Source organism: Sorex fumeus, unplaced genomic scaffold (assembly GCF_029834395.1).
Source record: "Sorex fumeus unplaced genomic scaffold, SorFum_2.1 ptg000039l, whole genome shotgun sequence".
NCBI lineage: Eukaryota > Metazoa > Chordata > Mammalia > Eulipotyphla > Soricidae > Sorex > Sorex fumeus.
This window is the reverse complement of record NW_026606096.1, coordinates 21,444,235-21,470,030: the sequence shown is the minus strand read 5'-3', so window position 1 is coordinate 21,470,030 and position 25,796 is coordinate 21,444,235. Positions and strand designations below refer to the sequence as shown.

General features: G+C 44.4%; 1 protein-coding gene across 4 annotated transcripts in view; it reads left to right on the top strand.

The window, feature by feature from the left end:
* RAPGEF2 (Rap guanine nucleotide exchange factor 2) overlaps positions 1-25,796 on the top strand; it is a 236,510-nt gene that overhangs the window by 61,295 nt on the left and 149,419 nt on the right. For all 4 annotated transcript variants that reach the window (XM_056118804.1, XM_056118805.1, XM_056118803.1 and 1 more), the window contains exons 2-3: positions 15,743-15,813; positions 21,263-21,319. In XM_056118804.1, coding sequence (XP_055974779.1) covers positions 15,743-15,813; positions 21,263-21,319 — 128 coding nt within the window. The remainder of the gene's footprint in view (positions 1-15,742; positions 15,814-21,262; positions 21,320-25,796) is intronic.

Below are 25,796 nucleotides of genomic sequence, written 5' to 3'. Positions count from 1 at the left end.
AATGCACAGAACTGTTTTTTCCTAAAGGCATTTAGACTTATTGTCAGTGAAGAATTTTGATCAGATTGAGCATAGAAGCAATGCTTTTTATTAGCATAGTGGGCGTCAGAGAGTCAAAATCTGTAAGAGTCAATGGATATTGTGGGATAAAAGAAACCCATGGGATAAAAACAATAGAAGTGGGGACTCGCCTAATGTGGATCAAGCTCTTAGAGTGTAAGGCTGGGGCGAAGGCATAACTTGAAAGACCAGGAGACTCCTAGCGGGGCAGTGGGACCGGAAGAGGGAGTGGTAAGGAGGCACAGATGCAGAGGGAGGGCCCCTGACCCTCCAGCCATGCTTGCTTCTAGAGAACGGATGGATTCATTTTGCAATATTGAGGAGACACTCCTGTTTTGAGATTTTCATTTAGAAACTAGATTAGGGAAGCCAGATTAGAGGCCAGAGGCCTCTACTACCCAAATTCCGGGCTCCATAGTTTCTAGACCCTTCCGGGAATGAGAAGACCCTCTGGGGCTTGCGCGCCTCCTTTATCCAGTAGAACCCGTGTTGCCTTGTTCCCACGTACAGTTCAGATGTGTGTAAGAAGTCCCAGCAGTAGCAGCCCGTTCTCCTCCTGAGTGATATGTTGTCACGTGTTTGGGAGCAGAGACGGGAGCACATAGTAGGAGGCTCAGGGACTTCTCCCAGGGCGCGAGGAGCTGACTCCTCCGGACGGGGTAGGTTTGGGTAAGTGGTGTCAGGGGGTCGGAAGTGGCTTGTTGCCGAGACGCTGGAGGTACAGATGGCAGCTTAGACGGGACTGAGGCAGAGGAAATGCGCTAGAAGCTCACATAGGAACGACCCAGGTGCAGGATGGAGGAAGCCCTGAAGGCTGGGGTGATGCAATCGTTATGTTTTGCGGGTCAGTGGAAGCTTTCCACCGGCGGAGGAGAACCAAGCGCTTGTGTGGGGCTCTGTATTTTATTCCCAGCATGTATAATAACAAAGAGGAGAAAGGCCTGAAACTATCCTTGCCACTCTAAACAGAATTGGGAGGGCAGGGCAGGGCGGGGGTGGGGAACGAACAGAAGGCTTCAACGCAAATTTTTGAAAAGTGAAATGTGTGGAAAGAGAGAAATGATCTGTTATAGTCGCAACTTCATGTTGGAGATAAATCCAGTTTGCTGGGGGCTGTGGGACGTTGGTCCCGGGCCTTTGGGGAGATGTTGAGTGAAATTTTAGTTCTAGTTTTAAGATGTGCTTCTGTAGGTTCAAAGGGCAACAGCAAATTAGGTGGTGCAGGTGGGGGTTTGTTAGAAAAGTCTGGGCCTCGCCTAGAAGTGTCTAAAGAGGAGTCTGGTGCTAGACTGAGTTTGTACATGGCAGAAGGAGTTCTTAGAAGAACGAGGTTCAAAGACCGCTCTTGAGCGTTGAATCGCGCGGCCACCTGTGGAGCCTTTGCGGACATGAAGTGGGGAACCATGGGGGGAGACCCGGAGTGGACAGCAGTCAGCACTGTCCCCCTGTGAGGGCTTTTTTTTTATAGTGGACTTTCCTTTTGTGACTTTTGCTTTTGGGGGGCTTCAGGGGCCACGTCACATAGTGTTCAGTGCCTGTTCTGGACTCTTGCTCTGAAGAGAGCAATTCAGGACCCATGGATGGAAGTGGGGAATCCACTGGGGAGATGCAAGCAAGAATTCTATCCCCCCACCCCCACCCCCATACTAGCTCTCCAGCCCCCACTTTGTTATTTTCTTCTTGTATATTAACAACATTTAAGGTTGATCACTTATTTTGGTCTTTGGCTTACACAAGGGCAGCGCTTAGGACTTCATCCTGGCTCTGTGCTCCGAGATCACTCTAGGGCCAGAGATGAAAGCTGGGTTGGCCTTGTGCAGAGCTAGTGCCCTTCCCCACCGTTTACCCACTGTGCACTCTCTCCAGCCCAGCTTATCACTAGCGTGTAGGAACATTCACTTGCCCTGCTCTTGTTTGGAGTGATGACCAGGTGGTCCATACACGCTTGGTTGCAGTACTTGTAGAGGGTCGCAGTCCCATCATGGTACTCAGGCACATTTTGGTTGTAGTCCTTCCCAGGGATCACGCTCTTGGTTGTGGTGCTCGCACACCAGCTCACCAGGGGTGGCACTCCTGGTGTGGTACTCGCTCATTTTTAGTGGTAGTGCTCCCTGGGGTCTGCAAGCTTTGGTTGTGCAAGCACCTATGTGGATGCAAGGCACTGGGGACCACACACTTGAGGAGTTGGCAACCCCAAATATCAGTGCCATGGGACTGTTCTCTACCCTTGAGGGTGGTGGTGGAGATTGAACTCTGGTCCTCAGGCTTGCAAGGCAGATTCTGCCACAGAGCTACCCCTAGGTTTACTCTGACGTTCAATATGAATGACACTTACTGTCTTCTCTCTGCTGGACCCTACAAGCCACAGAATAGTTTTTTGTTTGTTCGTTTGTTGTTTTTGTTCTTTGTTTTTCGGTCACCTTTGTGAATTAGGGCATCTCTTATTGAAAATATTAGTGCTTGGCATGGGGCGAGGAGGAAATATTGATTCATTTTAAAAGAGCTTATTTGTTGATTTTGAGAAAGGAGCTCAATAAATGTAAGGGCAAAGATCTGATTCCTAAAAGGTTATACAGTAACCAGAGAGTTGAGAAAATAGAAGTGATGCACTTCTCGATGCAGAGTCTTGCTTGAGAAATAGAGCTGGAGCACGAGAGGATCTGGGGAGGGTCATGGGAAGAGTTTTCGAGGTGAGAAACTTGTGCACTTTAAAGAGACTTGAATGTGATAGAGTGCAGTGTTGAGAGGTGAAAACCTGGGTGGTGGTTTAATATGTTATTCCACATGCCTGAGTGTTTTAAAAAAGACAGAAAAATGATAGCAGACATTGATTTTTTTTCCCCCTTTGTTTTTCTTTTGGAGAACTATGGTTCACTGTGGTAATGCTCAAGCCAGGATCAGTATAAAGGTTTTGTTTTTTGGTGGAAGAATTGTGAGTTAGTTGTGTGAGGATTGTAAGGGGGTTGTAGAGGTTGTGAAGGGGATGTGATGAGGTTGTGAGGGGGTTATTGGGATGTTGTGAAGGGGTTGTAAGGAGTTTGTAAGGGGAATGAGAGGGTTGTAAAGGAGGTTGTGAAGGGGGTTGTGAGGGGATTGTGAGGAAGATGTTGGAGGGTTGTGAAGGGGGTGGTGAGGAGGTTGTGAGATTGTGAGGAGGAGCTTACTGGCACAATAGACTTCTTTTTGTATTTCAGACTTTCGCACTGAATCTTGTTACGCATAAGTTAATTGGCCTCTTTGGGTAATCCTTGCGTATTGGTAGAATTCTCACTGGCATAATGAAGCAAGGGTTTGTAAATGTTACGTGTGGATTGTTGGAGTGACATCCGATACTTTCTGAATAAAGCAATCCCTATGATTCAGAATAAAAAAATTATATTTCGAGAAGTAATTGTTTGCGACGTGTTACAGGGTTAAGAAGGATTTACTTGGCATGGGCACATGTGGGGGTAATGTAGACTTGGTTCCTTGGTTATCACTTGACTTTGATGCACTAAAAATTTGCTACTAAAACCAAGGATCCGCTATAATGAAGTGAAATTTAAAGGCAGCATGGTGCATATATCTAAATGAGTATTATCCCTAAACCCTGTTACAATTCCAAGCAGTATAAAAACTTTTTTTTTTTATAAAAGTTGCTTAGATAATTTTTAGATTGTATCCTGGTCATATTATCCAAGGTTGCTTAGTGAATCCCATGAGGAAGTTACCTCTTTGTTTCAGTTAATTGTATTATGTATTATTTTTGAGCCTCCTTGAGCTTAAATAGCCAACTCATTCACTAAGCTTATTTTTGGATGAATGTTGGGTGTTTGTTAAAGCCAGATTGCCCAGTGTTACTATAAAGGATAGAGTTTTTTGTTTTGTTTTTTTTTTTTTTTTACAATTTTAGGTTTTTTTTATTTTTACAATTTTAGAATTCTAAATTTAATTACAAAATTTTGTACCTTTGTTTGTATTTACCACAAATTTATATTTGTAGCTTGGTTTTGTGGTAGAGTGTATTTGAAACTTGGAATGCTCTCTTTGAAGAGTTTCTGATCGCTAAGTGCTCCCATCATTAAAGAAAAATGTAGTTAAAAAAAGTTTAAAGGAGAATGCTTACAGTTGATCCTTCAAGCACACATAACTTAGGCGTGCATTCAGTCCCTAGGACGTTGATGACATGTGACGAGAGAGGGAGCAATTGTGTTGCCCTTTTTCCTTTTCAGATTTTCTCCCCAGTTCATTGATAGCATTTGGCTTTGACCAGGACTAAATTCAGGACAGTGGAAGGTATTACCCAATGTTGGTGGTTCTGCACAATTGCATTTCATTCCCAGAGGCTTGCAAATTTATTTGTACTTTGTGTCAGAAGGTGTTGCTCTATATTTTATTTTTGAACTGTAAAACATTTAAAATAACTCAATAAAAATGCAGTTTGGAAATGCCACCGCTTCCCTTTTGGCATTGACCTCTAGATTATGAAATCTAGACTCTATTCACATTTCCTTATGCATAGTAGGTCACAAAACAGTTTTTCATGTGACAAAGAGGTTAGTGACATTTAATTCACTTACTATATATTTTGTGGGTCAAGGATTTATCTTAGAAGGCTACAGTGTGATATCTGCTGGCATCAGTGGAGAAAAAAGTGACATAATTTTTTCCCCCTCTTTTATTTGGGAATAATGAAACCTTGTCTTCTAACACTCATGATTTAGAGGTTTAATTTTTTTTCTCTTGCGTTGTGGCCATTTGTGAGATTATTTTTCACCTATCCTAACAGACTATTTCTTTGAGGACCAGAATTGTATGGTCTTTGTTAATGACCTTCTAGTATCGTGCTTAAATGGCCTGAAATGGCCAACTTACCTGAATGAAGAAAATAGATCACATTTGAATAGATTTCATATCACTCCTACCCAGTCTCTGCTAAAATTTGAGACTAAAAAGAAGTCTTTATTTGTACTGGGAAAATAAGGGTCACGTCTAATATTTTTAATATTTTTCAAATCCAGCCATGTTAGAGCTAGCTACTGGTAGAGAGTTGTATCAGTGTATCTTAAAAAGTTATCTAAATAATAAAAGGGAAAGGAACAAACAAAACCCTCCAAGTCCTATTTTAAGCTTGTTGCTTGAGGTCACTGCCCCTTGATGCTTTGGGCCAGAGAATTCTGCTACTTCCTTTTCTTCACCCTGCACTGCCTCTCTTGCTGAGAATTCCATAACCGTCATTAAGAATCTAGTCCTGATAATGGTAGGCATTCCTTAAGACAGTGGCTACTCTGTGCCGGCCTCTTCGTTCTCTGCATTTTCTAAGACTTGACTGGGTGCTGTCGTTATCTCCATTTTACAGGTGAGCAAACAGCCACAGGGAGATTGAATCACTGGTTCAAGGATGCGGTGAGGACACAGCCAGGCCGGGTTCTTAGTCCAGGGGCCTGGCCGGTAGAGAGGCCGGAGGTCATTTGGCTGCTCAGACTCACTCTGATCACCTGCCCAGCCAGAATATCTGGCCACATTCTCGACACAGTTTCCATTCTGTTTCAAGGTTCGTAATTCTGTCAGAAGTTTCTGTTAGCAGCTGGAGAGGCAGTCCGTGGGCTGGAGCTCTGGCTTCGCATGAGAGAGCCTCAGGTTTGACCACCCGCACCACATGGTCCCCTGGGTGACCTAGCACTGAGCTGGCCATTACCCCCAGTCATCATCAGGTATGGCCTATACCCACATCAAAGGTTCAGTTAAAATTTTCTGGAGTGATGTTTTTTTTTTTTTTTAATAAAAGGATCAAACATGATTCCTATCATCATTATTTTTCTTGGAGAAAGGAAAGCTGCCTTCCTGAGGCTGTAACAGAGGGGGCTTGGGGCACAGAAGTCCTGACCTCTGTGGAAGGAGCACTGTGTTGTGGGTTTGCAGTGATGCCCCTGGGAGGTAGGTGCCGAGTCTGAGGAGGCTGGGCCCAGGGGGCTTCAAGTGGAGGAGGTAGGAGTCGACCTGGCCCCGGCTCGGAACTGCTGCCGATGTCGGGCCTGCCCCAGTGGCTGTGATGGGATAAGGCGGAGTATCTGGGAGTGCCTTTTTCTGGAGCATTCTGGAAGTAGGGGGAATGGGCAGGCACCCCCAGCCCTGCACCAGTAAGGGCGTCTAAGAATGTGCATTTCTTCAAGCAAGTAGTCTCTGACAGCCTGAGAAGGCTCGAGCAGTTGAAAACAAGCCCTTCCGGTGAGGCTGTGGCCAGAGTGAACAGCTGTCACCTAAAATGCGACGAGTAGCAATTTATGATCTCCCGGTAAAGGGGGATCCTGAGCGCACGAAAATTCCAGCTGCAGTCTTGGTCTGCTCGGGTTTTGTACAGCTGGCCAGTGGGAACATCGTGTGGACCTCCATCCCTCTCCGAAAGGTGTCCTTTGCCTGCAGGGGTCAGTTTCACGATGCCTCCTCCTTCTTCCATGGTTCCCATAGTTCTTGGGGTGCAGTTGCAGACATGAAGGCCCAACTCCCCCGGGTAGCAGCACTGGCCCTGAAAGTCCCGAGCAAGAATCCTAGGCCGAGTGGAGTCGGCGTCCTTGGCCCATCTGGCCCGCTCAGCCCCTTCCTGGTTGGAGGATGAGCCCTCTGTGCCCAGCTTGCATCCATTTACTTGCTGGGGAGTCTTGGTGATGATGTTGGCGGGTGGTGGTGAGGAGGGAGAGAGGATGGTGGGGGAGGGCGACTGTCAGAGGGATGTAAGATGTAGCTTCCAAGGTGAGTTTGGAATGTGATTGAAAGGTCTGGGGTGCCACAGAAAGGGTGACCTGCTGTTCTTCCTAGTGAAGCTCTTGACATGGGGGTGGGGGTGGGTGACTCCACAGTTCTTATGAATGATAGGCTTCCTTTTCCCCCCATACTGCACCCTCCCCTCCCCAGGCATTTATCGGGGTGGATGGTGAAACTCCCCTTTCGTTCCTGTCTCCTCGCCTACTGTGGACGGATCTGAACGAGCCCAGTTTTGAACGGTGTCAACTGTCTTCAGCCTTTTAGCTGCTTTCTGACAGAAATGGAAGACTATCATGGCATACGTGGAATAGTTTCCTCTGCCTCCTTGTCCTCGAGAACTAAAAACGCTTGTGAATAAGAAATACCATTGGTGGTTGACTCCCGTGAAACGTTCAAGATGGGGAAAACAGACGCCAAATTATTTCTGTCTTCTTGTCCTAGAAAAATGGCAGCCGCGGAGTTTTCTCTTATTTAAAATCTGCTTCCATTCAGAAACCCGTCCTTTCCCCCTAAGAGCTAATAAAGAGCCTGTGTCCGCAGTGGCCTCTGCGTCTGAACTTTTGTCACTTTTTGACTGTCTGACCCTGACCCCTGAAGCAATACTGACCTTCGTGCAGTGCGTGAGCCTAAACACGGCCTGGTAACTGGGCGACTGGCATTGTGTCCTTTTTGAAACTGGAGGCGATTGGGGTAGACTTCGGGGGCTCCTGGTTGCCCCGGGCTGGAGTGGTGGGTGGTGTTGGCCGCCCTCTTCCCTCACCCCTACCCAGCCAGGGTTCTCAGGGTTTATCCTGAGCCAGAGCTTTCAGGGAAGCGAGTTCAACAGCAAGCTGAGTAGCCCCTCCAATTGCAGTTGAAGATGGTCCAGAAATCATTTTCGAGTTTGTGTGCACACATGCATTCACTTTTTTGGTGGTTGGGAGTTAACCAAATATTTAAATGCTAACTTAAAATACAGTCATTCACTGCTGAATTAAACACAGAGCAAAAACTGGGTTAAGCTTCAGATTCACTGCAAATAAGATGAGTTTGTCAGGCTGTACACGTGAAATTAAAAATTTGGCTACAAGATTAGCAATCTGACAGTGAAGTAAGTTATTTACATTGAAAATGAGATACTTTGGTGTTTGTTCATGTTGCCTAAGGGAGTTCTGGAAAGCTATAGGCTTGGTGACTCCTCATTGTTCTGAAAGGGAAATACACTGAACTTTAAAGTGGAATTTTTAAGTGAACCGATTTAGACACTTGATACTTCCTTTAACGTGCACATGATGAATTTTTGGCCAGAATACAATGGTTTAATTTTTTAAAAATGAGACATTCTGTCTTGACAGATAAAGCCTGCTTAGATAGTTATTTCCCCTAGGAAGAGGCACTGAGTGTAGACTGTAATGGGCGTTCTGATTTGCTAAACAGTACTGTCGAAATATCATGATCAGACACTGTATTATCTGATGAATCGACCATTTCGTGCTTGCATTTTCTTCAGGGAGAAGACTCTCTAAAATGAGGCTCCCGTGTTGGTGTACCTCACCTCTGTCAGTTCCGCCCCGAGACAGCCATCAGGGGCCGCTGTCAGCCCTCGACATAGCACAGGCGCTTGGGGACAGGAGTGGTCTGTTTAACTCATGTGTTCACTTTGTAATTTTTGTGGGTAATTCCAGAGATAATTTATAATTTTGTTTTGTTACTGATCAGAAACACAAAAATACAGTGTTTTTTTTTTTCTTTTTTCTCCCTAGTGGAAAATACCAAGGAACTTTCATAGACAGGCTTGAATTGAGGCCTTTTACTTTTGGATTTTTTTTATTCATGCATACTGGAAAGATCTAGTGTTGAACCCATGGCTGACGATGCAGGCAGGCTGGTGACCAGTAATATAATTACCAGGCTTCTCTCAGTTTTGAATGAAAACCCCACGCTTGGGGACTGCCACCCTTCTGGGTATGAAACCCCGAAACTTCCCTCCGGTGATTTAGGATGAATGTGACCACTTAAGAATATGACCTTAAGAATTTTACTGCAAGTTCCACCCAGCACTCGGGTGTTTTCCTGCAGTCAGCGGTGGCGGTGGCGGGTGGCTGGCGGGATGGGGGCCGAGGGACTGGAATGTCACAACTCTCAGCAGTGGAGGAATGTGGCGTTTTCTTTTAAAGGCTCCGAAGTTTTACAAAGATGTACTGAGAGTCTGGCTTACAGTAAGCTTTTCCCTGCTCAGGTAAAGGTAAAGGTAAAGGCCCTCCCGTTGATCGTCGATTTGCTCGAGCGGGCCCAGTAACGTCTCCATTGGAGACTTTGTTGTTACTGTGTCTGGCATATCGAATACTCTCGGTAGCTTGCCGGGCTCTCTGGTTTCCCTGCTCAGAGGTACAGAAATTCAGTTGTTTTAATAACAATGCAGATAAACTCGCCCCTTCACACCCTTTTAATTCGGGCCGAGGAGAAAGGACTGAAATCCCCTATTTGCGTAGCAGAATGGAAGTGAGCTCCTCATCTGGAGACCCAGGCCTGAGTTTTCTCCTCCTGCACATTGGTTCATTCTGCCACCTCGTGGCTGTTCATGGAATTGTCTCAGCCCCCAGGGGCCCTTGTTGCCCGTGTTTGGAACACCAAGATTGGAAACACACATGTCCCCTTTTCCTTCTCTCACTGCTGTTCTGGGGAGTGTTCACATGTAAGGTCCTGCACATCCCTACCAAGGCAGGGACATCTCATGCCACCAGCACAGTCCCTGGCTTGATGCAGAGCACGTCCGCAGGCCAGATAAAAGTGGAGCGCACAGGCAGCGTCAGTGCCATTTCATCCTGGAGAGAAAGGGGGAATGGGAGGTGTGGAGAAGGCCTTTTCCCTGGGATGAGAGGAAGGGGGTAGGTTTTTGAGGGACTTTTGGATGGACCCAAAGATAGCTTGTGATTGTGTAGAAGGGGTACAAGGCATGGTTATTATTTGGAAGCCGGCCTGGGGGTTTTGGAAGCAGGCGGTTTGTGTGTAGTGCTTTGAAACAACACCAGTGGGTAAATACTCTGGAGAGAATAAGCACTCTGTCCACCAAACCTGAAATTGGAGACCTAGATTTACAAAGCAAAGGCAGACGTCCTTTATATATTTTATAAATAAGTCATTTGGGGATAAAGATGCATATGAAAAGGATGCATTACTTTGGAAAAATGTTAATATATATATTAGTACTGTTTTACGGTGTTCTTTGTTTGTTTGTTTTTTTGCTTTTTGGGTCACACCCAGCGATGCGCAGGGGTTACTTCTGTCTCTGCACTCAGGAACTACCCCTGGCGGTGCTTGGGGGACCATATGGGATGCTGGGACTCGAACCCGGGTTGGCCGTGTACAAGGCAAACGCCCTACCCGTTGTGCTATTGCTCCAGCCCCAAGTTTTACATTTTTGACATCCGTATGTTCTAGTGCTGAGATCTTAGAGTTCATAGGTCATTTCCCAAGAATTAGTTATGTATCATGTGCTATTAAGAAACCTACATGTCATTTTCACCTCACAGCCGAATCAGGCTTGGTTTTGCAAAAATAGTCCTTAGAATACACCTTAGGTCACTCTTGCAGCAGTGCTGGGGTTGAGGACCTGGATTCTGCTCCATCTGATTCCCGACACTGCGTGTGCTGTTCTTAGGACTAACCTTAGGATCATATATGCTTCAGAGCAGGAAGTCTGGCATTTTCTAATGAAAACTTCAAAGCACAACTACCACAACAGTAGTCTGAGTGAAACGTGGAGACATTCTCCTGTCCATCTCCCCTGATTGACGATGTCTTGGATAGTCACGCCTTTAGCTGTCTTTTTAGTAATTTCCAAAGCATCGCTGTAATTCGTTGTCAGTGATATCTGACTATGGGACTACGGAGGACAAAGTGTCCCTTAACCCCCAACCGGACACTAAGCGGTGTTCAGACTTGGGGGGGGGGCGGTGAGGGTTGTGGGTCCTCCCTGGTGCTTCTCTGCCCCCTGGACTGGTGACGGTGATCATGTAAGGCTTTGATGATTCCTCGGGTTGCATGGTGCTGGGCATTGCCCTGACTGCTCCAGTCATGGTGCGGGCACCTTCAGCGCAGCCCTTGGCCATGCTGGGGGGTTCTTAGGGGCACACCCTGCCCTTGGAACTCCCTCTGAAGACCCCTGGAGCTGCCCTCAGGGATGCTCAGGGGATCATGAGGTGCCAGGAAATGAACAGGGTTGGCTGCCTTCAAGACCTATCTGTGCTGTCACCTCTATACTCCTGTGGGACCAACAAAATTACCTTTTTTTTCTTTTGTTTTTGCAAGGGAGAGCACATTGACACAACGACTCTGTTTAGCCCGGTGCCCCGACACTGGGAGAAGATCCACCTGCCTGTCTCCTTATGTTTTAATTGGAAGGCACGTAACCGCTTAGTTCTCCATAGTCCTGTCAGCTCACTGTCACACATTGTGGCCTTGGTTTCCTTGAAGGATTGAGGTCTTTTTCAAGGAGATAATTTGGCTCTTAAAAAATTTCTCCTAGTGTTTTCTTACCACTGGAAGATTTGACCAAGTTCTGATGGTCGCTTCATTTATGAACAAAACTCCTACTCATGTGTGTGGGGGTCCAAGGCAGCATCTCACATATGACAGGTGTGCGCTTTCCCACAGGGCCACAGCCCAGGCTTTGCAGTCAAAAATAAGTCGGTCACCGGACATGTCCCGACACCCGCCGGTGGTGGGGGTGGGGTGGTCAGCTTCTCTTGGAGCTGCAGCATCCCTGTGAAATAGTCTGTAAATTGCTAGCAAATCCCTGATGCTGGCAAACAAATGATCTTAAAAGCTAGTTTTCAGTCACTTACAGGTTGCTGCAAAGTCCGTTACATTCTGAATGAGTCCCTTGGGAGAAATGAGAGGAGTCTAAGATGCAGAGAACTTTCCTTCTAATTCCTACTAGGCCCGTGTCCTGTTTATAAACTCCACACAGGAGGTTTCCATTAGCCTGGGAACCGTCTCTTCTAAGTAATGTAGAGGGTTTTGATGTTAGTAATATCAGCTACTACATTTGGTGAAGAAGCGCCTTTTTCATGCAAAACCACAGCTCAGCGGCCTGTCAATGTCATTGTCCACAGGGGCACGGTCATTTTAGAGTGCTAATCTCCGTTTATTCAAACAGCCATCTATTTTTGAAAAAAGGATATGCTTCCCAGGGCATAAGGAAAGGCTTATTGTTCTGGGTAGAAAATACGCTGCTTCCTGGTTAGAGCCACGTTTTCCTGTTTGTATTCAAGACCAGAGAATTTGGGGTGCGGTGGGGGGAAACATAGTTTATATTTTTAGGGTCCTTTGAAATAGTAACAGTCATGTGCATTTTGTTTTGGGAGGCAGGGGAGGGAGCTCAGAATGTTCACCCTTTGCATATCAAAGGTTTTTGGCAGAAGTAGAGACACTTGCGTGTGATTTTACTTGTAGCATTTCTTGCCCCAATATGTGCTGCAACCCACCTTTGCCCTGATGTGTATCTCCTGTCTGTGTAGAAAAAACATTTAGACTCCTATACAACTTCCCGAAGGCCCTCCCCTTCCTTGTCTTCCGTTTCGGGCTCTCCCTGTTGGGCGTGTGCAGGGGTTCACAGATTCCAGATTGTTCTGAGGAGCAGGATTTCCTCGGCACCTCTGAATGGGATCAGTGCGTTTTCACATAGGCTCACTGATTATTTCATTTTTATTGGTTTATTTTCGTCTTTGGGACACACCCAGTGGTGCTCGGGTCTTATTCTTGGCTCTGTGTTCAGGGGTCACTCCTGACAGGGCTCCGGGGGACAGAAGTGGTGCTGGGGATTGAACCCGGGTCGTCTGTGCAAGGCAGGTGCCCTGCTGCTGTTCTGGCCCCAGATGCTGGTCAGAGGAAGGCAAGGGCGGAACTTCTGGCTGAAAAGGGAGCAGAAGATTTGGGGGTAACCCTGGGGCCCGGAAGGGACCCCCTGAATTCCAGGCGGGACTAGATTTCCTCCTGCCATCTCAGTCCCCACATCTCTCACTTTTGCCGTGTAGCTCCTCTTTTTTTTTTTTTTTCTTGCACTCCCTGAAATGTCACTCGGAGAGTTTGCTTGCCTTGGGGGAAATGCAGTTGCCCACAGATCGCTCCCCCGACACACATTATATTCTGATTCTTTAACTTTTCTTTAACTGTTGCCCTGAATGAGGTCTGGGGTGATTGAGGTCACTGGACCCCTGGGGTAAGGGGAGGATAAGTTGACCAGAAGACTCCAGCAGTGCTCTTTGCTGAATGCCAATTACTGCCCAGTCTCCCTTGACTGGAAACAGGCCCTTCCGTTAGTCAGAATCTGCCGTGTTGGTAAAACTCCTATTTGGCCTCTGGAGTCTTTATTAAAGAAAAGTTTGGCCACAAAACAGTTTCCCAAGCAGTTCTTGGGGCTGGCAGGTCACTGTGAGAGCACAGATGCTGGGCCCTGAATGCTGGGGCCAGTGAGGTCAGAGCCCAGTGCAGGGACACCGAGGCTGCATAAACCCCTTGGGTATGTGGTTCCTAACTCACAGCTTAGCCCAATTCGCTCTGTGCCTTCTCTATCCCTCCTCTTCCTCCCCCCCTCCCTTTTTCTTGATTCTTTCACTGAGTTTTCAAATTTGAGTTTCTGTCATGTTTCCTCTACATCTTTCTTCTGCTTTTGAAAATCCTGGGGCCAGAGATAGTCTAGTGGTCAGGGCGCATGCCTGGCATGCACCTGGCCCCCTTGAATCACCACATGACCACTCTGAGCATTGCCGGATGCAGCGCTACTGGGCTGCCCGGGGAATTCCCGATGTTGCAGGAGATCTTGTATGGAACTGCAGCTCTGCGTCCAGATTATTGTCCTGGGGTCCCTGATCATCAGTCAGGGGACCACCCCACCCCAGCACACACCAGAGCCATTCCTTTTTTATGTTTTGCCAAGAGTGCCATCTTGGTTTGCATAAACTTAATCTGCTTGATGAGTATTAAATGAATGTAGAGTGTCTTGTCTGTTTTCTTACACAGAGGCACTGCAGGCTGTGGGCAGGCGCTCCTGAGCTGATGGGGATTTCAGTGAGAAAATATTTGGCTTTAGTATTAGATTCAGAATCTAAGCTCTTGAGAAACAGTCACTCTGTTCTAGGTAATGTGTACAAATAACCTAATGATATTTTAGGAATATAATTTTAATATTTAATGGCATTCTGATGTTTTAATCTTATTTAAAGATTAGAATGTGAACTTTAGGACTATCCAGGAGGGTGTTATGTGTTACCAAAAAAACAACCTTATTATAAGTACGAAAGAAAACTTTTCATTAATTACAATGCCTTTATTGGCTTCCCCGTGGGGGACTAACAAGCCAGATCACTTCTAAAGGGACTTGGCAGCTCTGAGGGATGCACACTCTTAGGTGGTTGCAAAGGTTTTGTGTTTAGTCTTTGTGTTTGTTTTGAATTTATGGGTCTACTCTCACATTCCCATCTTCATACACGGCTTTTGAAAGATGAGGGAAAAAGCAAAAACTACAGATGGATGAACTTTGAGAGCATGCGTTTGTAAGAGCGGGCCACTCTAGACACCTCACCTTTCCAGTAGCGATGCATTTTATCCTGGAAACCTTCAAAAGTAACAGCTTGATTTCTTCCCTCACCCCCACCATTAGAATCTTCTGTTTATATAAATATCCCGGGCTGAAAGCTTTGTTAGGATCTGAAAGGGTTTGAATCACTTAATCAATGAATTACTTAATTTAATTGCACATGTGCCATTTAAAAACATTGTCAATTGCTCTAAAACGTTTCTCCTAAATCACAGGTTTCTAACTAGAGATGATAGACTCTAACCAAGGATGTATAAGGCTTGGACTCCAGCTGGCGCAAAGCCCCGTTGGAGGAGAGCAAATCTTGGTCCAGGCAGGGCTCAGTTGTATCATGACCGGGGGCTTTGCTGTCCATAAGATGGCAGCTCCCTCCACATTGCTCTGCTGAGCTCTGCAGTCCTTCCCAAGATGCCTCTTTGTGCGTCTGTAGGATTTGGCACACTGATTGTGAAACACAGATGCATGCGTAAGAGCTAGGGAGTCTCTTAAGTATACCGAGGTTGGATCACTTAGATTTCCTTACCTTGATATGTGCTGCATAGCTCTGTAAAGAACACCAGTCTGATCTGGTATGAGATGATGATAAGGTACATAGGCCGTTGGAAGAGAATTGAAAGTTCAGTAGAATTCAGCCTCTGGAAATAATAATAAAAAAAATTAAATGATCGTTTGACTTACAAGGGTACCAGTGTCATTTAATGGGGAAAGAATATTTTCAGCACAGGGTGGATAGCACCCTTACTGGATACTTTTTATAGAAGTCAACTCAAAATGGATCACAGACCTAAGCTGAAACTATAGAATTTATACTGACTAGATATAAAAGTTGATTTAGTCATGGCGTTGACAACTATTTTAAATGCTTTTTAATTTATTTTATTTAAAAGATGCATCTTGGGGCCGGAGTGATAGCACAGTGGGTGGGGCGTTTGCCTTGCATGCGGCTGACCCGGGTTCGATCACCAGCATCCCATATGGTTCCCCTGGGCACCGCCAGGAGTAGTTCCTGAGTGCAGAGCCAGGAGTAACCCCTGAGCATTGCTGGGTGTGACCCACAAAAGCAAAAAAAAAAAAGATGCATCTTTATTTGATGTAAAAAACTGGTGATAAAGAATTATGAAGACTTCTTTTAGTAAGCTTGAGCCTATTTATATTGTAATGGCTTATATGTATGCATATGTGTATATATATATATTTAGAAAACCAAAGGCAGTTATAATTAATGACATTCATATATTTCAGCTTTTCTTTTATGTTTAAGAAAATGTTTATTAAAAAAGCTTCTTTCAGTTTGGTCTGTAAACATAGTGGCAAATTTTTGTCCCAAGGAGTCTAATGATTTTGATTTTTGTTTTCAAACAGGATCTGGAGATAGTGTATTCCTATTTACACGGTATGGAAGCCTTATCAAACCTGAGGGAGCATCAGCTTAGGTAAGTCCTGTTCGTATTAGTAATAGAATGCGAGTTTTAGGCGATAATTTATTGTGTTAAGAAAATTAACTAGGCTATACTTGACTAGAAGTTTTGAAATATTCTGTTTTATCCATACAATACTTTCTGACATTTCTATTCTAGTGAAACCCTTTTTCACTCCCTGTTACTCTTCTCACTCGCCCTCCTAAATCAGCAAACAACTTCTTGGTGAATGTACCAAGAGGAGTGTTATTTTTGGTAGCCATTCAAAGAAAGATTAGATTTTGTATTTTAATATGCTTTAGAAGATATTTGATTATAATTTATTACTTCCTAGAAAACATTTTATGCCGTATTTTTAATGTATGGACTTGAGAGAAAAAATTATTTCTATTGTGCAGTGATTGAACCTTATTTATGATTATCTGGGCTTCATATTAAGAGATCAAAAGCACATTATATAGGTGCTTTCACCTTAACTAGAGCAGAAAATAAAGTGCCTTGGAAGATGAATTACATATAAACACTAATTAGGATATAATGTGAAAAATTTTTCTTCCAATTCCTCCTATTTTTAATAGCAGCAGTTTTTAATTATGAAAGGAATACCTTGTCTGTATATTTCCCCTTTACTCTTCAAACACTAATTAATTTGTGAGCATGTCAATTTCATGTTTAGTTGTTAATTGAAAAAAGCATCAGGAGAATTGGATGCTTCTAAAATTAAATTTTTAATGAAAATCATTTAAGTTAGAGTAAATTGCAGGTTAAGTGCTTAAAAATTCGGTCAAGTTTTATTAGAAAGGGCAAAGCCACTGAGAATTTAGATGGTGGCTCAAATTAAAGCAAGAGTACTTTTTAAAGTATGGAACTCTTATTTTCTACTTTTTGATGAAAGCTTGCCTGAAAAAAAAAACTGTAGCATCAGTGAACTGTTTTTTTTTACTTTTTTTTTTCTTTGTGACTGAGCCTGGGTCTGAGCATGCGTGGCCTGTGCTTCCTCTCTGAGCCACGTCTCTGGCCCTACCAAGGGCCTGTTTAATTGGATGCAGTTGTGTCTTGGATGCAAATGCAGTCAATAATATGCCAGCAGGCCATCAGCTTATAAAACTACATCTACGATGATTTTTAGATACATTATCTAGTGTATGTCTATAGTGTCTGTGGTTATATTCATGTTCCGGTAATAGTAATTCTTATAAGTAGAAAAAAAATAAATGTTTAATAATACTTTGGAAGTTACAGAAGTAGAAATGATAAAGTCCATATACCCATCAACTAAAATGTCAGCTGAACTTAGTGCCCTTTTCAAAAGAGTAAGATCAGAGTGTAAAAATGACTAATATGAGATACAGATTAAGTGCTGCTACCATTTCTGGGAAAGATCTATTTTATTTTGATGTTTTCTTTGAATTTTCTAAATAAAAACTTTATCCCTGGAATTATTAGACAACAGTTAAAAAAATTCCACACAGTCAAGTTTTTCAATCATGGAAATACGGTGCTCTTAAAGATTTTCAAAGCCTGTTTATTTTGCACGCGGCAATAGAAGAGTAGAATTCTTCTCCAGTGGGTGGGGGGTGCTTGTATTTATTCAGCTTTGTGCATTGTTGCTGCGCATCCATTTATGAACAATAAGTTGATTCTGAGTAGATGAGATGTCATTGTTCCTGAAAGATCATCTGCTCTATGCAATATAAAGGTTTTCAAATCGTCACTTAGAAACTATGCATGTTTTCAGTGCAACTAAATGCTTCTAATGTTTGCTCCATTAATCTATGGAATCAGAAGCAAAATATTTGCCAGAGGGGAAGAGGATTTTATAATAGAACCAGAGGCTGAAAAGAACTGTAAGAGCAGAGTCAGTGGGACCCATTCAGAGTTGGAATCAGGAACCTGCTAAGCTACATAAGCCTTGTGGCGGAGTGTCGTTGCTTCATTAAGAACCAAATAGCTAAGGCTAGTGAAAACATTTTGGTCTTCTCCCCTATTTACTTCAAACATTTCATACAGAAGATTTTGTCATGATTTTCTTTTTCTTGTTGTTTTTGCTTTATGGGTTACACCCATCAGTGCACAGGGGATACTTCTGACTTTGCACTCAGGAATTACTCATGGAGGTGCTCAGAGGACCACATGGGATGCTGGGACTCGAACCTGGGTCAGCTGCGTGCAAGGCAAACGCTCTACCCGCTGTACTATCGCTCCAGTCCCCTGCCATGATTTTTTGATCACACTGATTAAGTGTATTTATTCAGTCAATAGTTACTATCTGCAAGACATTGATCTCGGCCCGGGAGTCTTGGAGTAGAGCAAACCACTGTTGTCCCAGAGCTCATGCTTCTGATCTGGCAGGCAAGATTAATTCTGTATTTAGATGCTCTGGATAGGGGTTGGTAAAAATGTGGCCACTTGCTTTGTGTGGGTGAGGCCCTGGGCATTCCCTTCCACCCCCCCACCCCAAGGAGGGAAAGAAGGGGTCCAAAGTGGTGTACCATTTGAATCAGGGCAGCTGTGCAGAGATCTCTGCAGTGCTGAGGTAGCCCAGGTGCTCAGCTAATGGAAATAGAATTGTACATGGGATGGTGCAGGCATTACTGTAAATATAGGAAGGTGGAGACTAAGTATAGTGTAATGCATTCAGTACATTCTGTGAGATTCTGTAATGGAGGGTAGTTTGCATTTTCTTCTAAAGGTAGTAGGGGGTTAGCAGCAGAGGGACAAGGACGATCTGACTTAAGACCTGGAGAGGTCTTTCAGATCACTGGGCAGAATGAGCCATGGGCACACAACAGTAGATGCCGAGGTCTCCATTTATAGTATTGGTAAGCGAGAATAGCGAGGTCATGGTGCTGCAAACTTGGAATTAGCAGGAGAGATTGTGAACTTGGTTGTTTTGGGAAAGATTTATTTTAGTATCAGGTGCTGGCAGAATGAGGGGATGTGAAGAAAAAAAAGGAGCCAAAGAGGAGAACTTGGGTTTTTGTCTAGAGCAACCGGGTCCTGATTGTGTGGAAGCAGATGATGGGGAGGAAGTTTCAAGGTCTGTTCTGAATAGTTTTAATGTGAGTGACTGTTGCGCACACAGCCGAGAGACTCCACTGAGTCTGCGTGTAGGTGAGTGCAGGGAGATCTCAGATCTGAGGCCCTGCTCTGTGTCAGCAGTTTAGATTCGACTCAGATCACGGACCAGAGGAGGTTACCTGCCAGAGAGGACTGGAGGTAACATTTAGAAGTCTCGGACAAATAACAAATAGAGGACTCGGATGCGGAGGGGAAACCAGCAGAGAAAGAAAAAGCGACTGAATGGGCAGAAATCAGGGCACTGAGGGCAGGGAACCTCTGCTGTGTCTGAGGAAGGTCTGAGGAAAAGGGAGTGAGCCAGCCAAAGCTGTGGAGAGGTGGAGTTAGGATCAGAGCAGGAAGGATTTCGGGAGCACGGGGTACTGAGAGCTTTCAGATTCCTCACTTGGGCAGTTCAAATGTTGGGGAGCTGGGACAGGGTGAGAAACCAGAGAGAGTGTGTAGACAATTCTGAAAGGAGTTAGGTTGAGGAAGTGGCCAAGTGGGAGAGAGATGGGGGAATCAAGGGGCTATCTCCAGCATCCACAAGAAGTGGTACCCGGAGCCATGCAGTGAGGCTTGTGCTCAGCCTCTGGAACTGCATCCTAGGCCCCAGCTGTGTTTATATATTAACAGCAGTGATTCAGCGGAGAGGGAGTAATAGATGGTGGTGCGGGAGGGAGGAGGTAGACTTGCAAGACTGCCAGCTCCTATGTGGGAGGAGGAAGGAGACCTGTAAGAGGCTGGGGTAAGATGCTTTCCTTCTGAGAGAAACCAGGCAGAGCCAGGCAGTTAATTTATGACCAGACATTTTTAACTTTTGTTGTCGTTGGTGGTGGTGGGTGATAGTGCCAGACTGAGGATTGAATTCAGCCTCACCCGTGCTTGACTAGATAGTAGTCTGCCACTGAGGCACATCCCTGGCCATTCTCACCTGGCATTTTAGTGCCATCATGTATAACTGTCATTTTTTCCTATGAAGAATCGGTGTGATGCAGTGGTTAAGAGAAAAATAGAGATAGCCCAGGTTATGGCTCCTGAGGGCACACACATGCCTGGTGTGTGAGTTATGTCCCCTGCACTGCCTGTCTTCTCTCTCCCCTGCTGACCAGTGCTGCTTAGTGTGGCCCTGGCAGCCTTTGGCAGCTCGGTACCCGCCACGCACGAAACCGTCCCAGCAACCGACCTTTAGGTTTTACAGGAATTGGCCTCCCAGCACTACTTGGGTGTGGCCTATGTTCACAGTAGGAAAGCTGCATGCTTTGGGGTTTTATTTGTTTTTTTTTTTTTTTTTTTTTTTTTAGCTTTTTTGGGTTACAACCCGGCGATGCTCAGGGGTTTACTCCTGGCAGTGCTCGGGGTCTCGGGGTACCATATGGGATGCTGGGAATTGAACCCGGGTCTGCCGTGTGCAAGGAAAACGCCCTATTCCAGAAGTCTGCATGTTTAATGATGATGGTATTATTTTGTCCCCTGGAATTAAGTGGCGTTCAGTTTGAATGTTTCACATGAGGGAATGAGAGGATGAGAGGGATGGCCCGCGGTGGGAGGTGGTGATAGGAACCGGGAGGCAGAATGCCCAAGAGAATTGCTTTCAGATTGAGAAATGAAGAGATTTTTATGTGACTTGGGGTTTTGTGAGCAGGGAAGATGGACGGGAGTTGGTTTTCTGTCTCATAGATTGGTGACTCGGGGTGTTACTGATGAAACTCCCCTGACGAACACAGTGTAGCAGCTTTTTCTGTTTTTTATACTTCCTTCATAAGAAGGAATAGTCATTTTCTCTTTTGCATCATTTCTGTATTTTTAGGAAATTTTACTTGGGCTAAATAATAAGATAATTTGAAGGTCCTATTCTTGGGGTAATTTTGACTATTTAAACATTTGCTCATGTTTTCCATACTTTTTTCTTCAGGGGTGAATCAGCTGAAATAACAAGTCTGAAAGGTTGAAAGCCTCCATTTAGTCATTAGTCATAAAATACTGAGTCAATAAAAGTCTCCAAATGTCTGAAATGCTGTACTGTTAAGTGTAACACTCACAGTGAATGGCATTATCACTTTCCACATTAGTCGGTTTTGAATTGGAAAGGTCCTTGTCATTTTCTGTTTATCTTAGAGAGCATTAATTTGTCTATATGTCATTAAACTGTAAAACGCATGCAGCTTTGCTCTCTTGAAAATAAACATGGCAAAGTTGGCATCGAACACATAGATTCTTTTCTAGCATCTCTAATTTCTTTTTCTTAATTGCGATATCAGAAATGTTTAGCTTGAGGCTGGTAAATGATTCGATGACCCATGTGAAGCAATTGTAACTTTCTGGAGTACACGTTTATGTTTTAAACTATTGTTAATTTTTTTTTATGACAAATGTTGAACTCATGTCTTGATTTCTCTTACAGGTTAATGTGTGAAACTGTGAGATATGAACGACACGAAGCCAATGAAGTTCTATACTAGTAGGTGTTTCCTTTCTCTGTGTACAATTCTTAACATAGCAAGAACTGTTAGTGATCGTTGGCTGAGTCGGCATGGCCTTATTATTTTTTCGGATTTTTGGCCTGCATCTGGTGATGCTCAGGGGCTTCTTCGGGCTCTGTGCTCAGGAGCACTCATTTTCAGCAGTGCTCACGGGCCGTGTGCTCGGCCAGCCTTCGAAGAGGGTTGGCTGCATGCAAGGGTAGTGCCTTAACTCCTGTATTACTGCTTCGGTCCCTACATGGCCTGATCTTTTATTTCCTCGCATTAAATTATCATTTATATTTAAAAGTGAGAAGCACTTCGACTGTCTCCTGTCATAAAGTAAAAGTTTAAAATCCTTTGTAGATCATTTCATCCCTCTTCTCTCAATGGGTATCTCTCAGACGTGGTTCAGAGGTACTACTTAGCATTATCGAGTATTTTGATATTTTTAGCATTACAAAGAAATTATTATATCCTCTCCAGCCAGATAATATATCTGTTCCCATGATTTCAACAGATGAGATACGAAGATAGCACAAATAAGATGTTAGCTTATATTTCGGGAACAGAAAAATAAACTATTCATATCAATTTGGCCTCAACTTCTATTTTAAATAATACTGATATTTTTTTCTGAGAGATGTCTGTTTCTTGCAAAACAGGACAGTGATTTTTAAAGACTGTAATAGGCCTATGGTAGATCGATACTGATGTGGTAAGCATGTATTGAGAAAGATTGATGGGGCGCATTACTTTCTTAGTAGTGTTTGACATGATTGATTGCTTTCTGCTGAATTTCCTAATTTTCAAAGCACTCATTTAATAATTCCTGCATTATGCACATATTATAGGGGAAGAATTATTGAAGTAAATAAAACATAGATTCTGCATAAAGGAAACCAGAATCTTTATTTTTTTTTTCAGTTATAGGTAACGGTTAAAATTGATTTTTTTTTTTTTTTTTAGTTTACGTGACATGGTTAAAATAGTAATAGCTTTTCTGGTTTTGATGTACAAAGTTACTGCTTCTTCACCACCATCAAATACCAACACCTGTTGCCACTTCCTTTATTCATTTCTAGCTCTCCCTTGCCTTTTTCCACTCATCCCACTTCTTGGTCATCTCAGCTCTGTAGTCAGAAGCCAGGGGTTTGTCACCAACCAGTGTTTTCTATTCCCGGTTTCTCTTTATGCCCCAGGCGAGTGAGATCATCCTGTATTTGTTCTTCTCCCTTTGGCTTCTTTCAAGAAAACCATGATCTCTTGAGGGAGATAGGGAAAGAAAGAAAAGGAACCAACAACCAAAATGAACCAGCCGAACTGCCTGAGACGTTTAAGTCTATACTGGGGACAGAAGCCTGAGACTCTTAAGTTTATACTGAGGACAGAAGAAGGTTCAGGAAAGGCCTGAGGGAGAGAGAAACGCAGAGAAGTGGCCCTGTGAACCTCGTCTCAGAAGCGTGTCCAGCGCTAGGAGAGACTTTCTTGGTAGAGGGAACAGTAGCAGGGACACGGAGTCTGCCCTGAGGTTTTGCACATCATGACAAGTGTAGTACAACTTGCTTGGGGTGTGAGATAGGATGGTAGCACAAAAAAAGATTCTAGAGCAAGACAAATTCTATTTATATTTGCTTGTGAAATTTATTGTCATGCAGATCTGTTTTGATTCCTTAAGCCATTGTGGTTTTCAGCCCCTGGGGCGTGAACCCGTGCGGGTCTGCAGGTGTAAAGGTAAAAGGTAAAGGCCCTCCCGTTGATCGTTGATTCGCTCGAGCGGACCCAGTAACGTCTCCATTGGAGACTTTGTTGTTACTGTGTTTGGCATATCGAATACTCTCAGTAGCTTGCCGGGCTTTCCGAGAGGGGCAGAGGAATCGAACTCGGGTCGGCCATGTTGGCCGCTTGTAAGGCGAACGCCCTACCCGCTGTGCTATCGCTCCAGCCCTAGCTGCAGGTGTAAGAATGTTAAGGGCTGCAGGTGTAAGAATGTTAAAAATCTTTGTGCTGAGCAACTGGAAATGAGTGTTTCCCTTGTAAATAACACTTTATTGTGGGAAATAATCAGTGTGGACAATATTAGCAGAGTCTAACTTAACCCTTGTAAACTCATCATCCAGAACTGCTCCCTGTTGGTCAGTATTTTCATATTCTTCCTCTTAGACTTCTAATGGGATCATTTTGAAATCTTGGTATATTAATCTGTAATTTTTTAAAAGAAAAAAAAACATGTTATCACACTTTACAAATAATTTTATAGCATTGGTAAATATTCAAATATGTTTGTCTCAGTTTTTTTTTAAGACTCTTTAAGGGGCTGGGGAGAGAGAACAAAGGGTTAAGATGCTTGCTTGCATGCGGCCAACCCACTTTCAATCCCCAGTACCACACGCGGTACCACACGCGGTACCCTTAGTCTGCCAGGAGTGATCTCTGAGTGCAGAGCACAGTGGGGTATGGCCCCAAACCAAAAGAAAATAAAACAAACATTTAAAAAAAAATTAAGATCTGAAAAAGTTCCATTCCTTGTGCTTGGTCCATAGCTTTCTGAAGTCTGTTTGAAACTCTAGCGTGGTGGTCAGTTTTTAATGACACATCAGAATGGCTTTGCCCAGGCCTCATGACCCTGCGTATCCCCTCATGACAAAGCCACTGATGTCAGTGGCAGTGGCTGGCGGGGGACATGGGAGGTGCAGTTGATGAGTGGGACCAGTTGACAGGACGCGGCGGCTGTGCTTGAACTGAGACAGAATAAAGGCAAGTGTAGCAGCTGGACTCGAGCCAGGGCGATTCCTAGATTGTAATTTATAAGCCTTAAACAATTTACAATTTACATTTATTATGTATGTGTTTTAGAAATAATATTTATGTATTGAGTATTATTTTATAATAGAATATAAATATATATTATTATAATAAATATATATTTATTTTTAATTTACGAGCTTTTAAAAAAATTATAAGCAGGATGATTTCTAGATTGTAATTTACATGTAGGGCAGTGGATCGGGTCTTTGTAGCGATCTGTGAACAGCCTAAAAGATCATCCGTCATTCCAGGCTTCCCTCGCTCTCTGCAAGCAGGATTTCCTATTTGGTGTGATTTGGTAGGTGGGGCCTGAGAATGTTATTACCATTAACTTGGACAGAAAATTTTTGAACAGTGACTCCCCAGTGTGAGGAACCGAATTGCAACTTTGTTGTTCTCTTATCACACAGTTGATAAGAGAACAGCAGAGGCAGGTGTCCGTGCTGACTTTCATTCTTGATGAAAGTAAGTTGTAAAAATAAATAAAAAGCCTTCCATTGTTCCTCAAACGAAATCAGACCTCAGAAGGATTGATGAATCCTTGGGTATGGCTGAGCAAATCCGAGGCTTGGAAACGTCCGAATATCCTCGTCCTTCATGGAGGCAGCCTCGTGGCAGTAAGCACGCCCTTTCTGTTCTCCCTCCGAAACATAGAGGTTTGGGTAATATTGATGAAGTAATTGAACAAGCATTTCCTGTGTCACAGCTGCTTCCCACGCATTCATCGACTTGTTCCTCATAGCTGTCTTGCAGGGTTGGTAGCATCAGTCATCACCCTCACCTCAGTCAGGAAGGGAGCTCAGACAATTGAGATGTTTGAGGTCTTGCGGCGGAAGGTCGGGCCTGGGTTTGAGCCTGACCCAGAACACCTGCTTCTGCAGCTTTCGCTCTAAGTCCACCGGCCAGCTTTCTTCACCATTCAAAATAAGGATGTGGGGCCCGAGAAAGAGTACATTTGCCGAGTGTACCCCCAAACCTGTCTTGATGCCTGACCCCACTCAGTCCCCAGGGGCTCTGAGTACCGCTGGGCGTGACCCTGGAAGCCCACCAGCACCACCAGGAGCAGCCTAGAGAAATCTTGGGCCCTGGGTTCTTGGACACCAGTGCTCACGCCGGGTCACTGGGCCAAGACTCCCTGTGGGGGGCTCCCGGGCACTCCCTTGGAATTGTAACCCGTGTGTGTGTGTGTGTGTGTGTGTGTGTTTGTGTGTGTGTGTTGGGATAAGCACAGCACTAGCAGGCCAGGATGGAGGCAATTGAGTGAATTTTCAGTGGACTGATTTCTTAAGACCCAGACCTTGCAGACGAATTGTCTATTTACTTAATCAGATTCTTTGGATTCGGTCACTCCTGCGTTGACGGTAGTTGACGGATTTTCTAACGTGACCCTTGAACAGACACGTTTCTGCCCTTGGGTCTGTGGGCGTGCAGTGTCGCAAATTAAAGAGCACCCGTATCTGGGTGTGCGTAACTCTCTGATAGCTTCATCGCACCACTCCTCTCTTGGGGGCCCGTTCTCATTACCTCTTGGGGAAAGGGCTTGTCTGTTCTTGTTCTCCCTTCATTTGGTCGAGCACAGTGCAGTCAAAATATCAAAGACTTTCAGACTTTGGTTTTATGACCAAGAGATGGGTAGTCATTTTGCCTCATTATGTGTGTGTACTAGTG